This window comes from Cydia fagiglandana, chromosome 12 (assembly GCF_963556715.1).
Source record: "Cydia fagiglandana chromosome 12, ilCydFagi1.1, whole genome shotgun sequence".
Classification (NCBI taxonomy): Eukaryota; Metazoa; Arthropoda; class Insecta; order Lepidoptera; family Tortricidae; genus Cydia; species Cydia fagiglandana.
The window spans coordinates 9,685,817-9,701,163 of NC_085943.1; the positions used below are offsets into that span (position 1 = coordinate 9,685,817).

A 15,347-nucleotide genomic window follows, 5' to 3' on the forward strand; every position below is an offset into this window, starting at 1 on the left:
GTCATGTTAGTTGTTACTGTGACTTTTATTAAGCAAACATATCATTTGAATACCAACTGCAGTATATTACCGTGTCCAAAATGTAACATTAGTGCTAACGCTTGTTCGGATTATGGTCTATAAAACTGTCTCGAACAATCGTCAACGATTTGTTTATTGAAGTCTATAATCTCACCGAAATTACGTGTTTAGGTAATAAAGTAACATAATTCCACCATGGAAAGGCATGGCGTTATTACTAAGCTACGAGTATAAAATTCTAATTTAGCGAGAGATACGAGCGAGTTTCGGGAGGTTAAGCTTTAAATTTACATCCAACTTTAAATAAATTGTAAAAGGCATATTTCAAGTAGAGTAAAGGATGACGCATGCTAGACCGGGCCGGGCCGGAGCTTCTGTCGCTTCGTTTTCTGTGGAAAGCACCATGTTATGGTCGCGCTATAACAGAAACACCTTTTAAACGAAACACAATTTTATTTACAGACAATTACACGAATAGGGTCTTGTTAAGACGAGGCTGTTTGTTAGACTGCTATGGCAACGTAAAATTCCAATTGTTGTACAGTGACAAGGTTCTAAATCCAAATATAAAATTATGAATATAAAATACACTGTATAAAAACCTCTTTAGAAGAGCAGGATACGTCACACACCACGTGATCGCCGATCAGCCGTCATAGAAAAAGACATGTCGGACCCCGGTATAGTGTAAGTCATCCTTAAAAGTTTTGTTTGTAATCCTACATGTCATACAAAAAATGGTTATCAAATCTCTCAACGCAAAAGGCTACAGGGCCTCATTTTCAGAAAATGTACATAGTAGTGTAAATAAAAATAAGGTATTCAGGGTTAACTCCACTAGGTATTAACCCTTAAATGCATGATTACATACAGGATATCTCTAATGATGTAGCTTTCACTTCAAGAATCTTTCTACTGACAGACGGTCCTATTAACACAACCTATTTAAATATGTACGCTTAGACACTACTAATACATAAAGATTACACTATATTGAACCTCTATATTAGAAAAGGATGGGATATTTTAGAAACAAACAATAGACGTAAATGAGAACGATATATCGTGGATATTTAAGTTTCGTTATGGATATAAAGATGCCACTCGGCGCATTACGGCTCCAGCTAGCGACTATGCAGGTAGGTACAAGCGTCGAGCGAGAAGCGTGGTAAATTAAATAAAAAACGATCTCACGTTAGTTGGATCGCTTTTTACAAATCCGTACCTACTGCGATATTTAGTTTATTTTAACTTTATTTTTCAAACAGAATACGTACAAATAACGAACTTATCTATTAAGTTGCAGAGCCCTTGCAGGGTTCATAGCTGATCAATAATTTGATGTGCAACCTTATGATAGCAACAACTGACTGATTACTGGATGGCTTCTATGCCTTCAGTACAGATAAGTCTAAACAGGGTATACAGATTAAAAATAAATAATTGTTCGTAAAATACTAGAGCGATATATAGTTATTTATATGTAGCTAAATTGTTACCCGCAAGCAATATAAAGAGCAATATATACTTAATATAGCTTAAAGTGATGCAACACAACATTATACAAGCTTGCAAAAATCTAAAAAAATATGCCATTATGACAAAAGAAAAACGAAATTTAATTACACATGCATATAATTATCTATTTGCATACAAAATACAAAAGCAAATCTACACGAATCATGTCCTGAGTCAAAGTGAATTGCCACAATTCTCACTTTACCATCGCTTTGCCTATTATCATCCGTTTTCGTCATCAGACGCTTGTGCTTGTACCTTACACCATCACTCACCCCGTCCACATTCAATTCAAGGTTCCGATTCTTATTGTTGCATCATTCCCCATAGCTGAAACAGACGTTTAGTAGTAATTAATTAACTTAATTGCATCGTTTTCCGCCTCATTAATGCAGTGTTCGGTATCTTTTATTGCATCCGAACATCTTTATGCCGACTCCCACGTCCAACGTATTTAATGGTCGGGAAGTGTATAAAGGATCGTTTGATTGATTAGTTGCGGTTTTTGTGGTTAAGGATTTAATTCACAAATCGTCAGATGACAACTAAAACTCACTAATTACTAATACAAGTTCATTAGTCATAACTCATAAAACAAAGTAGATTTTCATTTTGTTGGCAATTAGGTAGTGTCATGTGACAAACTAGCGATTAGTTTGAGGTAGGAGCTACTTTTTTAGGGTTCCGTACCCAAAGAGTAAAACGGGACCCTATTACTAAGACTCCGCTGTCCTTCCGTCCGTCCGTCTGTCTGTCACCAGGCTATATCTCACAAACCGTGATAGCTAGATGATGTATTTCCGTTGCCGCTATAACAACAAATAGTAAAAAGTACGGAACCCTCGGTGGGCGAGTCCGACTCGCACTTGTCCGGTTTTTTTATAAATATTGAGCTTTTAAGCCGAGCCGCACGGGGCTCTTATGCTTAAGACCGGATTACCCTGCGTCCTGAAGGCGAGGCAAAATAGGGACTACCTACTTTAGCCAGCCTCTTGTACTTACCTACTCAAATAACACATTCATCTAGGTACCTACCTAACCATTATTTAGTGTGGATGCACGGATAATTTTTTTATTCAATATTATACTACAGTTTTAAGCTGATACCGTTCTACAAGGGCAAAGGAGACGTAAGAGATTGTACTAACTACAGAGCTATAAAATTGATGCCACACACATTAAAAATCTGGGAGCGGGTAATTAATAACAGACTACAGCACCTCATAAATCTCATGCCAAACCAATGTGGCTTCGTGCCCGGAAGAGGTACATCAGATGCAATTCAAACTGTACGTATTCTGCTGGAAAAGGCAAAAGCAAACAAGCGAAACATGCATATGATATTCATAGACTTGGAAAAAGCGTTTGATCATGTCCCCCGAGATCTCATATGGGAATCACTCAGGCAGCAAAAAGTACCAGAATACTACATTTACCTGATACAGGACATGTACGACGCGATCACCACCCAAGTTGTTAACCCAGCAGGTAAAGGCGACAGGTTTGAAATAGAAGTAGGAGTTCATCAAGGTTCTACACTGAGCCCAATACTCTTCAATACTACTATGGATTACTTGACGAAACACTGTCAAAAGCCGCTACCGTGGAACCTACTTTATGCAGATGATGTGGTTTTAATTTCGGACAACGTCGACCACCTACAACAAGACCTAAATACCTGGGTAGAAGCGCTTGAAGCCAACGGTTTGAAGATAAGTAGGAAGAAAACCGAACATATGTCCTGTATCTTTGACGGTTTAACAGACCCTAAAACTATCAACATCTCGATAGGAGACACGCCAATACCCAGAGTGTCGGAATTTAAATATTTAGGTTCGATAGTGTCCAACGACGGCAAAATTGATAGGGATGTTACTCACCGGACCACTACGGGCTGGATGAAATGGAGACAGCTCATAGGAGTCATGTGCGATAAGAAAATGCCGCTCAAGACCAAAGGAATACTGTACAAAACAGCAATAAGACCCGCGGTTTTGTACGGATCGGAGTGCTGGGCTACAAACAAAAGTCACCTTAATAAGCTACACACTACCGAAATGCGTATGCTACGATGGTCAGCTGGCGTCACACTCCTAGATAGGATCCGGAATGAGTACATTAGGGGAAGTTTTGGAGTCGCGCCAATAATCGACAAAGCCAAAGAAAAACGCCTTAGATGGTACGGGCACGTCCAAAGACGCGAAGAAGACCACCCGGTAAAACTGGCCTTGAACCTGCCTGTAACCCAGCCACGCGGCCATGGAAGACCACCCTCCACTTGGCTGACGACGGTCGAGAAAGACCTCAAAGAAGCTCAAATCGACACCAACGCCGCACGGAATCGTGCTCAGTGGAGGATGCGGACGAGGAGGGCCGACCCCAAGTAAATGGGACTACCGGTCTAGGGGAAAGAAGATTATACTACAGTTTTAAGCTACGTTCGTACGTGTACGTGTACGTCGTAGTCGGCTACGTCAGCCACTTGCGAGCACACCAGACAGCAACGGAGTTGATAGCAGTCGCCGTGGCCGAATCGGCCGTGGAGTTATTAAGCAGGCCACTGACGAGCCTTCCAAATGGATGCCGTTACAATGGATTCATCCAAATGGACGGCATCCTAATACAAAACATTGTACGTTTTTGACATTCACGGACCGATTTTGGAATGTAGCGACGCTATTTGGACTGTTGGAAGGTTCGTCAGTGGCCACCTTTAGGATTATACTACACTAGCGGTTCTGTGTAGGTAATCTTGGCGAACCTTGTTGGGCCTGTTTCCTTTTGACTCATCTAAACTATGTAACTTTTCCTATACAAATATTGGGTTATTTTTATTACGTGAGTGCATATGTACTAAAATTGTTTACTATCGCTAGATTTGCTCGTTGATATTGGCTCCACTATAGTAAAAGATGTTGTTTTTGCACTAAATCAACCACTAGTCCATTCTTTAGTATATTATAGTGCAGCATTATTTTTCATTTTATTATTGTAGCCCGATTTGCTTATAGAGTTTGGTTCTCTATAGTAAAATATTTATTTCTTTTGTGTAATAACACGTGTTGTGGTATGAAGTAAAAACACTTTTTATAAATGAAAATGATGTATTTTCATTAAAACAAATTAAATTAATACAGAGCGTTGTTAACTTGGTATGGGTTGAGAAAAGAAGAAAGTGAGTGAACCGGTGAATGATAAAGTAATAGAAACATTCGGTCAATTAAGGTTGCGTTCAGAAACATAATCCGGGGGGATGGTTTTACCATTATACAGTTTTTTCTTAAATTAATGTAGCCCTGGACTAATGCTAATGCAGAATTACAGATAAACAAAGTAAAGAATGCTTTTGTAAAAATAATAAAAGGTTAGTTACAGTAGCATTTACCTGGTTGGTTATAGTTAGTTACATTTACCTTATAAGTACATGAGATCAAATTTCACATAGAGATCCGATTTTTAATTATTAGATATTCATTTTTAAAAATAACATTTGTTAAAGTTTTAAGCATAACTACATTTGACTAACAAAATTAAACTTTGAAGACTTATTTTCTTAAACATTAAAAGCTAGGTACATTTTTTTTAAAATGCAGATTACAAAGTTTCAAATAATTAACACGTACATTTAAATTTAACAGAATGATAGATATTATTATCAAGTTATCATGAACATGCATAGATTTACATTTCAATAGGTAAGACACTAATTTTGTTTATGGCCCTACTTGTAATGTTACCATTAGGCAGCTTCAAGTCTACCACCCTTGCTTTTTTGTCAGCGCCATAATGAATCTTGGTGATTCTGCCTACTGGCCACTGCAATGGACTGCATCTAGAATCTCTAAGAAGCACTAAGTTATCTAATGCAACGTTAGGTTGTGAGTTATGCCATTTAGGCCTGTTATTCAATAGACTTAAATATTGTTTGTGCCAAGCCTTCCAGAAATGTTGATGTATTTGTGTGCAGCGGCGCCACAAACGTAACCTATTTTGAGGTATAGATGTTATGTCAGGCTCAGGAATGGCATTTATTGGCCTTTGAATTAAAAAGTGACCCGGGGTCAGGTATGTGAAGTCTGTGGGATCTCTAGACATTTGCGTTATTGGTCTTGAGTTAAGAATCCCTTCTGTGGTCACTATGATACTATTAAATTCTTCATAAGTAAATAAACTGTTACCTATGACCCGCTTAAAATGCTTTTTTGAGCTTTTCACGGCTGCCTCCCAGAGGCCTCCAAATGTAGGTGAATAGCTAGGAATATATTTAAAGTCTATATTTTTTGATACTGCATAGTTTATGACAGAATCTTGATTTTCTTTAGAGCTTAAATTTGAAAGTTCTTTAAGAGAATTGTCTGCTCCAATAAAGGTTTTGGCATTGTCACAAAAGATTTTTGAAGGATATCCACGCCTTGCTGAAAATCTTTTTAATGCAGCAATGAATGCTGGGGTGGTCATGTCTGAGACTAATTCTAGGTGGATGGCTTTTGTGGCAAAGCACACGAATACACAGACATAAGCCTTTGTGACAATGCTTCTTCTTATTGAAGATTGTTTAATGCTAAAAGGACCACAATAATCTATACCAATAACATCAAATACTTTTGCTTCATTTACTCTGTTGAAGGGCAATGACCCCATAAGCTGAGAAGCAGCTTGAGCTTTAAATCTATAGCAAGTGACACATTTTCCTATTATTTTAGAGACTTCTTTATTGCAGTTAATAATCCAGTATGTCTGAGCTAGACTGCTCATTGTATCTTTTAAACCACCATGTAATAAGGACTTGTGCTCATATTGGATTATTAAACTGGTCACAAAACATTTTTTGGGCAAAATCATTGGATGCTTTTGTGCATATGGGATATTTGCATTTTGCAATCTTCCTGTCACTCTTAATACATTGTTCGCATCTAAAAATGGAACTAAGCTTTTTAAATTACTCTTAATTGGTAACTTGTTCTTTATACATTGTATTTCTTGTTTAAAATACTCATGTTGCAAGAGTGATACAATTTTGTACTTAGATTGTTGGATTTCACTTACAGAGAGATTGCCATTATCTTTATTATTAGAATTTTTACAATTATTATAGAATCTCAAAATCCAAGCAACTACTCTTTGCAACTTTATCCATGATGAGTATTTTTTAAATAGTTCTGGCTCATTTGGTGTAGCAATCAAACAGGCCAGATGGCTGCTGACAGTCTCATTGATGTTTTCTGAGCTGTTTGTGACTGTGAATGGCTGGGGATGGTAGTTAGAGTCCAGAAAGTCACTTGGGCCATGCCACCACAAGTCATTTTTTGCGAGGTCAAGAGGACTGCACCCTCTAGATAAGGTATCAGCCGGGTTGGTTGCTCCACCAATATGGCTCCAAATACAATTACTAGTTAAATTATGTATTATCTGTACTCTATTTTTGACATAAACAGGTAATTCTTTTTTTGACTTTATCCAGCATAAAGTTACTTTTGAGTCAGATAGTAAGTATATATCAGTTATTTGTATATTGGTCAAAATTTGTTTTATCTTGTCAAATAACTTTGCAAGCAACACCGCTGCGTTCAATTCTAATTTTGGAATTGTGAGTTCATTTTTGATCGGGGCTATTTTTGATTTGCTGCATAGCAGGTTCATGGTAGCCTTTCCATTCTGAAAAGTTCTTACATATATGCATGCCCCATAAGATTTGGCCGAGGCATCACAAAACCCTATGATTTCTACTTGATCCTTGGTAGGCATTACTAACCTTTTTATTTGTATAGTTGGCTTCTCCAATATTTCTTTGTGAAATTTAATCCATTTGCTTAAGAATTCCTCTGGTATTGGAGAAGTCCAGTCCAAATTTTGCCTCCAAAGATCCTGTAGAAATTGTTTTGCCCTAACTACTATAGGGCCTGCTAGCCCTAAGGGATCAAAAAAGGACCCAATGAAACTAAGGATTGAGCGCTTGTCCCAATGTTGTATGTCTTTGTTGGGATAGTTAATTTTGAAAACATCTTGATTGGGATTGAATACCATGCCTAAGGCTTTGAGATCAGTTTTCATGGAGAGCTGGTGATCATCAGCATAGCAAGATTCAGGAGAGATATCAGTTAGCAGTTCGGGATCATTGGCTGCCCATTTGTGCAGATGGAAATCTGCATGAGACAGCAAGTTAGTAAATTGGTCTCTTACCTCCAATGCATCCTTGATGGAGTCTGCTCCGAAGAGTGCATCATCCACATACATTGCAGTGCGGACCACCTCTGCTGCTTTAGGAAGCTCTGCCTCATACCTTGTCGCCAGCTCCTCTAGACATCTTGTTGCCAGGAAACTCGAACTTTTTTGCCCGTAGGTCACGGTCTGTAATTGAATGATAATTAGTTCATTGTTGTTATTGCGCCATAAGATATTTTGCAAGTGATGAAACTTGGGGTCTATTCTTATGGCTCTGTACATATTTTGGATGTCAGCCATCATTACATATTTGTGAACTCTGAATGATATCAATATATCAAACAGGTCTTTTTGAACTTTAGGGCCATTTAGTAACATATCATTAAGACTGTTGTGTTCTTTGCCTGCCCTAGTATTTCCATTGAAAACTACTCTAACTTTATTTGTTTTTCTGTCCTCTCTGATGACAGGTAAATGTTGCATGAAATACAATTGTTGTTTATTAGAGTTTGTTAGGGGCAGCACCTTAGCATGACCAAGCTCTATATATTTATTTATAAATTCTTTGTACCTTTCGTGCAAAATTTGGTCCTTTTTAAATCGTTTTTCTATGCAATTAAGGGTTTTGAATGCAATTGGAAAGGTATTGCCTAGATTAAGTTGATCCATGGGCTGAGCAAGGGGAAGAGACACCTGAAACTTGTTATCAATTAATTGTACCGAGCGTTGAAACTCGGCTTCACAGGAGTCCTGCTTTGCTGTAACCTCCGATTTCATTTCAGGAACAATTTCTGTTTCCCAAAACTTTGTTAGGAGGTGCTCAATATTATTATTGGCCTCATGGGTGGCCACATGCAATGAAACATGATGGCAGGTTGTTGCTCCATTATAACATGGAGTATCGCCAGATATGACTGTACCAAATTCTGTACCGATGAGGTAAAGTTCAGTATTTGAGATTTTGGTTTTGCTGGGCAATAATATTTTGCAAAATATGCTGGCAGAAAACAAGAATGAAATATCACCTGGAATTGACCATTCATTGTCTGCTAGTACAACAGAATTTGGTATAGTGAATTTACTTGCATCTATTTTGTTTTCTGGCAATTGTGTTGTGATTTTGTCCACCAGTGAACATGTTACTTGCAAGCTGTAATTTGAATGCAGCGACTCAAATTTGGCATTTACAGCTTTTGATGTTTGATTAGATTGACACTGTAGAGCTGAAATGTTGAGGTTTTTATTTATTGGCTGCAAATTCAATGCTTTGGCAAGACTATTTGTCATGAAAGAAACTTGGCTGCCACAATCAATCAAACCTCTAGCTGTAATATAGGATTTACCGTCTGGCCCTAATACTTTGACCTTAACGGTGGGCAATAGATCAGTAACGACAGCATTTGTTGAGTTAACATGGCAACTGGTAACTTTTGGCTCAGGTTCATTATGCAACAATGTGTTGTGAGCTTTACTTTGACATGTGGAGCATTTGAAATGAAATTTACATTTATTTTTGTGCATACCTAAACATATGTTACATAATTTGTGTTTGGCAGCAAGCTCCTGTCTTTCATTGGGTGATTGTGCTGCAAATATTGGGCAACAAAACAGTTTGTGTGATGTTGCTTTGCAACATAAGCATGAAGGTACTGATATATTGGCCACATTACACACTTTAGCACTTTTAGTTTGATATGTATGCGACTTACCTTCGCTTTGTTGGCTTTCTTCAAAGCTGCTGGCTCTCCTCTCCAGAAATGACAAGAAGTCTTCGAGATTTGGCATCTTGTCACTGTCCCTTTCTTGATGATAGGCTCTGCATGAAAACTGATCCACCTTTTTTAAGATAATAGTTAGTACAATTAAGTCCCATTGCTCTATTGGCTGACCCAGTGCCTTAAGGGCTCCTAGATGTTGACGAGTATTGGCTACCACGTCCCGCAGGTTGCTTGCAGTACCTTTTACAATGGGTGTGCTATCTATTATAGCCTGGATATGATTGTTTATTACCAGAAATTTATTGTCATACCGCAATTTAATTAGCTCTCTGGCTTTAACATATGATTCGCAGGTTAATGGAAGACCTTCAATTAACGCTAATGCTTCACCTTTCAGGTATTTTTTCAAGTAGTATAGTTTTTGCACTTGTTTTAACTTGTCACTGGAGTCTATTATCGCGTCGAAGAGCTCGATGAACGCGACGTATTTTGTGTAATCCTTCCCGTCGTACGTGGGGATGTCGATCTCCGGCAACCGCACTCCACCATGATGACTGGTTACGTCCGTATCTTCTACTTTTGTTTTCGACGATGCCGACGACGTATTGGTTGTGGGCGCTTTTGAGGTTATCTTCCGTAATTGTGAGATGACTTTTATGGTTCTCTCCTCGTGTTCATCGTGGTCATCAAAGTCTTCAGATGAATCCTTTTCTGTTAATATGGCTAGCTCCAGAGTTAAGTCATTGTATTTTTTGAAGTTTGCTTCAGTTTGTTCTAATCTGATTATTGCTGATTCTAGATCCAAAGGATTGTCCGGTTCGTTTAAAAGTTTCTCTATTTTAGTTGTAAATCCTTTACACCACGCGATTTGCGCATTTAGTTTCTTTATTTCTTTGCTTCTCATTTTGATGTTCAATGTTTTGTAAACGAAGTTGAAGAATGAAGTCTAATGTCAATTATGACATTGACAGTGGATGTCAGATTCGAATGACGTTTCACGAAGTTTGAGTGATCGGTCGGAACTTGGCTCCAAAATTGTCATTCCGTTCTTTTTCGGTTTGTCCTTGAATTCATCAAAATGGCTAACGATTGAAGTTGAATTCCGAGAAATGGGCTTGGTCGCGTCGAAACTTGAATTTGCTCAAACTGATGCTGCGGCTTCGAAATATCACTGAAAACCTTCTCGTTTGCTTGAGGTGCGACTTGGCGATAATATTTCGGTGATATCTTCGCTCGATGAGAGTTTTTAAGTTCGACCGGCACTTCACACGCGGCGACAACTTTCTTGAAATATCGTAACTTTTTATCGAACTTCCCGGGTTTCGGCACCATTTATGTTGTGGTATGAAGTAAAAACACTTTTTATAAATGAAAATGATGTATTTTCATTAAAACAAATTAAATTAATACAGAGCGTTGTTAACTTGGTATGGGTTGAGAAAAGAAGAAAGTGAGTGAACCGGTGAATGATAAAGTAATAGAAACATTCGGTCAATTAAGGTTGCGTTCAGAAACAACACGCCTAGAAATGTGCAAGTTGTAGAAAATTCTCAAAAATACAGGAACATTTTCTGAAGTTTCTATCAACTTACATGAGAAATTATTGCAAAATTTTTCCATTCGGAAAGATGCTTGTGACAATTTTTCAAAAAAGTAGGTAATATTTTATTCATATTTAGTATACTTACAGTATGTAACTGAACGAAAAGCAATTACTCAAACCCACTAATGACTAGGTCATACTTAACAACTGTGAGACCAACCCCGAAAACGCGAAAAAAAAATTGACTCTCCCATAGGACATTTCAACATCAGACCAGCAAAATGTATGAAACATCCAAATTTTTTTTCGCGTTTTAGGGGTTGGTCCCATATTAAAAGTTGCTCAGTATGACCTAAACATTAACGGGTTTGAGTAATTGCTTTTCGTTCAGTTACATACTTGCATAGGTAACTTATCTTGAGCTGTTATTGTTTTCTAAATTAATATTTCTGATAACTTTTCCTACAGAAATCTGGCAAAGTAAATTTCTCCTAGATACCCACAAAGCTATGCTACACACTCCACAATACCGTAGTTATGCAGAAAACGACCAACTCATTTTTTTTATCCATGCAGAAAGCGACCAAAGCTATTGAGTTAGGGTGTAAGTCACTTTGACAAAAATAAAAAGTTGGTCGCTTTCTACAGAACTACGGTCTATATATGACTTGCAATAGCAGTGGACGCAGTAGTCGGCCACGTCGTCTCTGCGGCTTGTCATCGTTTTGTGTCGTGTTTATTTCTGGAAGCACGAGTCGCTTGTCCACGCCTGATCTAAACAATTTGTTAAACATAATACATTTATATGGCACGATTAGGCGCTAGTATCTGCTTGGTCGAATCAACGAAATTTAATGTAAAACTGAATATCACTTCACGGTCAGTTGAAAATTAAATACACCATAGGCGTACCCACGGTGAGGCAAGGTGGGGCAGTTGCTCCACCCTGGTCTCTGACCATAAGCCTAGAATTTCTGTTTCAATCATACCCTGTTACAACGTACCCAGCCTCCCCTACTTCTGCCCCACCCCTTAAAAAATGCTGCCTACGCCCATGAAATACACCATGAATTCTACATTTAGCTCATATCGAACACAAAAAATATCATCATATATTTTTTCATCATAGCTCAATCAATATTACATATCTTTAATATCTGGAACCAGTACACGTGGGATGGGGAATGCCCATATCTATAACACAGTATGAATTATCTGATAGATACGTGACTGCAATTCTAAATCAATAATTATGTTTTATCATTTTATGTCGCCTTCAGATATATCGGAGCGTCCAAGGTGCTAAAAGATATCTGAACACGCACCTAGCGCCTTGACATTAGAGGCGTGTTCAGATATTTGTGAGAACCTTGGCTGCTCCGATATATCTGATAACGAGTATAACGACTGTAGGTACATATACATATTGTTATGGGCAAATTATATTTAATAATCGTTAGAAACCCGTATCCGTATCGTCTCCTGAATATCCACTGGCATTCGATCTCGACTCACATTTTTTTCTTTTGGTCATACTTTTGCTGTTTTGTTTTTGAAATGTTACATAATTTGTACTCAGCAGGATATTTAAAGGATTTTCATCGTTAAATACTCGCGTTTCTAGAGGATGGCTAGTGAAAATCGCTTGTAGTAGGTACCTGTTCAAATGTATTAGAGAACGTTTGATGTTGGTTGGTATTGGCACTAATTTTATGTTACCTAATCAATCATCATAGAGATCTTCAGCCGCTTCTCCATACAAACGGAGTCTCCATACAAACGGAGTCCCCATTTTCCTCTCTGAATATTGACATTGGAATATATTTTGATGTATTTTAACCACACCTATTCATAAGATGTATGGCTTATAAAATAAATAAGATTAAAAAAAAAAACACCACACCACCTATGCCTCTATGTTTGACTTTTTAAATTTTTTGATTATGGTAAAAATTAGAAGCGAAATACAGATTTAATACAAATTTTTGAATACTGCTCTTATTATAATTAAAGTTAAAAAAAATCAAACATAGGAGCATAGCTGTGGTTGATATACAACAAACTGTGCCATTTTAATATTGTTAATATCCGGAGAGGTAAATGATCTACCTTTGTATAAAAAGACGTCTTGTGCGGCCGTGGTGTATCCTCTTAAATCGTACCTAAGTATATTGCAATAGGAGACTAAACAAAGAAGGCAATGAACTATATATAGCACAACAGCCAGATACCTATGTGTCGAAGTGTATCCGCAAGGGTCCCCGATAATAATAATATAGCACAACGGCCAAATAAAAAAATACTAGAGTGTTAGATATTAATCGATAGTATTTATCTCGATTAAGTACCGTACTTAGAACTGACTGCAAATCATCGGTCAATATTATACTGTCAAGTTTTGTTATTTCAAGTGGCCTAGACGAACCTGCAACCTGCAGCTTCATAACAGCTTAAATCTTCATGTAAGTAGAAGACTCTTAAGCTGTTTCGAATCTAACATTACAATAGGTTTTAGTGCGAATCGCTTAATGCCCTTGGCTTTGGCTAAATCTAGACTCTTGAATTTATAAATAAACAGAGTTGTTTAGGGACTGGATAAATATTGCCTTACTAGATACCTATTCAGTTAAGATTCTTAGTATTATATGAGACCATTTAGAACACAGAGCGAGGTGTCTACATAGGTATACCACACTATACCTAACTGAAAATACTGAAGTTCTTCAACTTCTTAGCAATGATTTGAGGTTTATTCTAACTGTTGATAATAGTATGTATGTATGTACGTATGTCACTTTATATTGCACATAAACAGGTTTACATAAAACGGACAAAAACAAAACAAAAATCAAAATGTTATTTACAAAGGCGAACTTATCCCTAAAAGGGATCTCTTTCAGCTAACCTTTGAGAGAATGCGAAAGGATCAAACACTAACACGTGGAAGACAATAGTGTGTCCATATAAGTAATTTTGTCAATTCTTTTAGAAGTAATTTTGTTTTAGAAAGAGACACAGGGATTTATAAATTCAAACAAAAACATAGGTGCTTAATATGTTTTAGGTATATTTTCCAAGTCACCTTTTTAGGGTTCCGTACCCAAAGGATAAAACGGGACCCTATTACTAAAACTCTGCTGTCCGTCCGTCCGTCTGTATCTCACGAACCGTGATAGCTAGACAGTTGAAATTTTCACAGATGATGTATTGTATTTCTGTTGCCGCTATAACAACAAATACCTACTAAAAACAGAATAAAATAAAGATTTAAGTGGGGCTTCCATACAACAAACGTGATTTTTGACCGAAGTTAAGCAAAGTCGGGCGGGGTTAGTACTTGGATGGGTGACCTTTTTTTTTGCCTTTTGTTGCATTATGTTACGGAACCCTTCGTGCGCGAGTCCGACTCGCACTTGCCTGGTTTTTTTTAACTTTTTCCTATTTGCTGTAATTATTTTAAAGATTAACAAACTCTTCCTAACAATAAGACGTATGTATGAAATACATATGAACACTCTTAGAACATTTCTGTTCGGAAAGAGAAGTATCGTGGAATGTATGGGGCGCCAATATATTTCCATGTCTCTTCTCTTTTCGCACAGACTCTATCTGCATGCAAATGACTTTGGTAAAAGTACAGGGATCGTTTTCGAGAAGTTTGAAAGTGAATTCCTCAACAAAAAACTAAACTAATCCCATTAAAGCCTTCTTCCTCTTTACACTGGGATATCAAATGGTAGTCACCCCGAGATTTATTTATTTATTTTGGACACTCATAATGTTGAATAGTGAATAGAATCAGGCGTTACTTTGCGGAAATCCATATTAATTAAAACCAAAATATTACTTTACTAATCCGCGTAAAAAGATAACGTGCTAGTCAATCAGTGCTAACCCGTTATACTTACTTGCGTATTTTTTGCATGCAATTAATGTTCCCACCCTCCCACCGCAAAAATAAATACGCAAATAAATATAACAAACCACCACCAAAAGAATAATACTCGACACGTGTTTCGCCTCTCTACGAGGCATCCTCAGGAGCTTTTTTAACTTATAATGTTATTATTGGTAATTAACCATGTATAAGTAAGCAGCGTTCGATTAACTTATAATATGAAGTTTAAATTTAGGGTAAAAGATCCAATCCACATAAATCTGTTAGTAAAATTTGAACTTTCTGTCAAACGGAAAAATCATTCATTTAAATGACAAATTTTAGAGGATGGATCTTTTACGCTAAACTACGTCCATTTATCGATCCATAATCGTGCAAAATATTTCTTCCGCTTCGTCGATTGAGCCACTATAGTAATCCACCAGTGCCCTATTTCACACCGGAGGAAACCTTTACGGTTATCTAACCTATTACACTTCCCTTTCCC

At 37.4% G+C, this 15,347-nt stretch overlaps 1 protein-coding gene across 1 annotated transcript; it reads right to left on the reverse strand.

The window, feature by feature from the left end:
- Positions 1 to 6,649: 6,649 nt before the first annotated feature.
- Positions 6,650 to 10,323, reverse strand: LOC134669284 (uncharacterized). Its single transcript, XM_063526788.1, has 2 exons — positions 9,411 to 10,323; positions 6,650 to 7,887 (listed from the first exon to the last, which is right to left on the reverse strand). The coding sequence occupies exons 1-2, from the start codon at positions 10,321 to 10,323 to the stop codon at positions 7,814 to 7,816; spliced, it is 987 nt and encodes a 328-aa protein (XP_063382858.1). The 3' UTR covers positions 6,650 to 7,813.
- Positions 10,324 to 15,347: the final 5,024 nt, after the last annotated feature.

Bases quoted from the DNA above. Each gene is read 5' to 3' on its own strand.
- LOC134669284 (XM_063526788.1), bottom strand. From the start codon at position 10,323: ATGAGAAGCAAAGAAATAAAGAAACTAAATGCGCAAATCGCGTGGTGT. The intron at 7,888-9,410 runs GTAAGTCGCATA...ATTCAATTACAG, and splicing joins AGAAAGCCAACAAAGCGAAG to ACCGTGACCTACGGGCAAAA.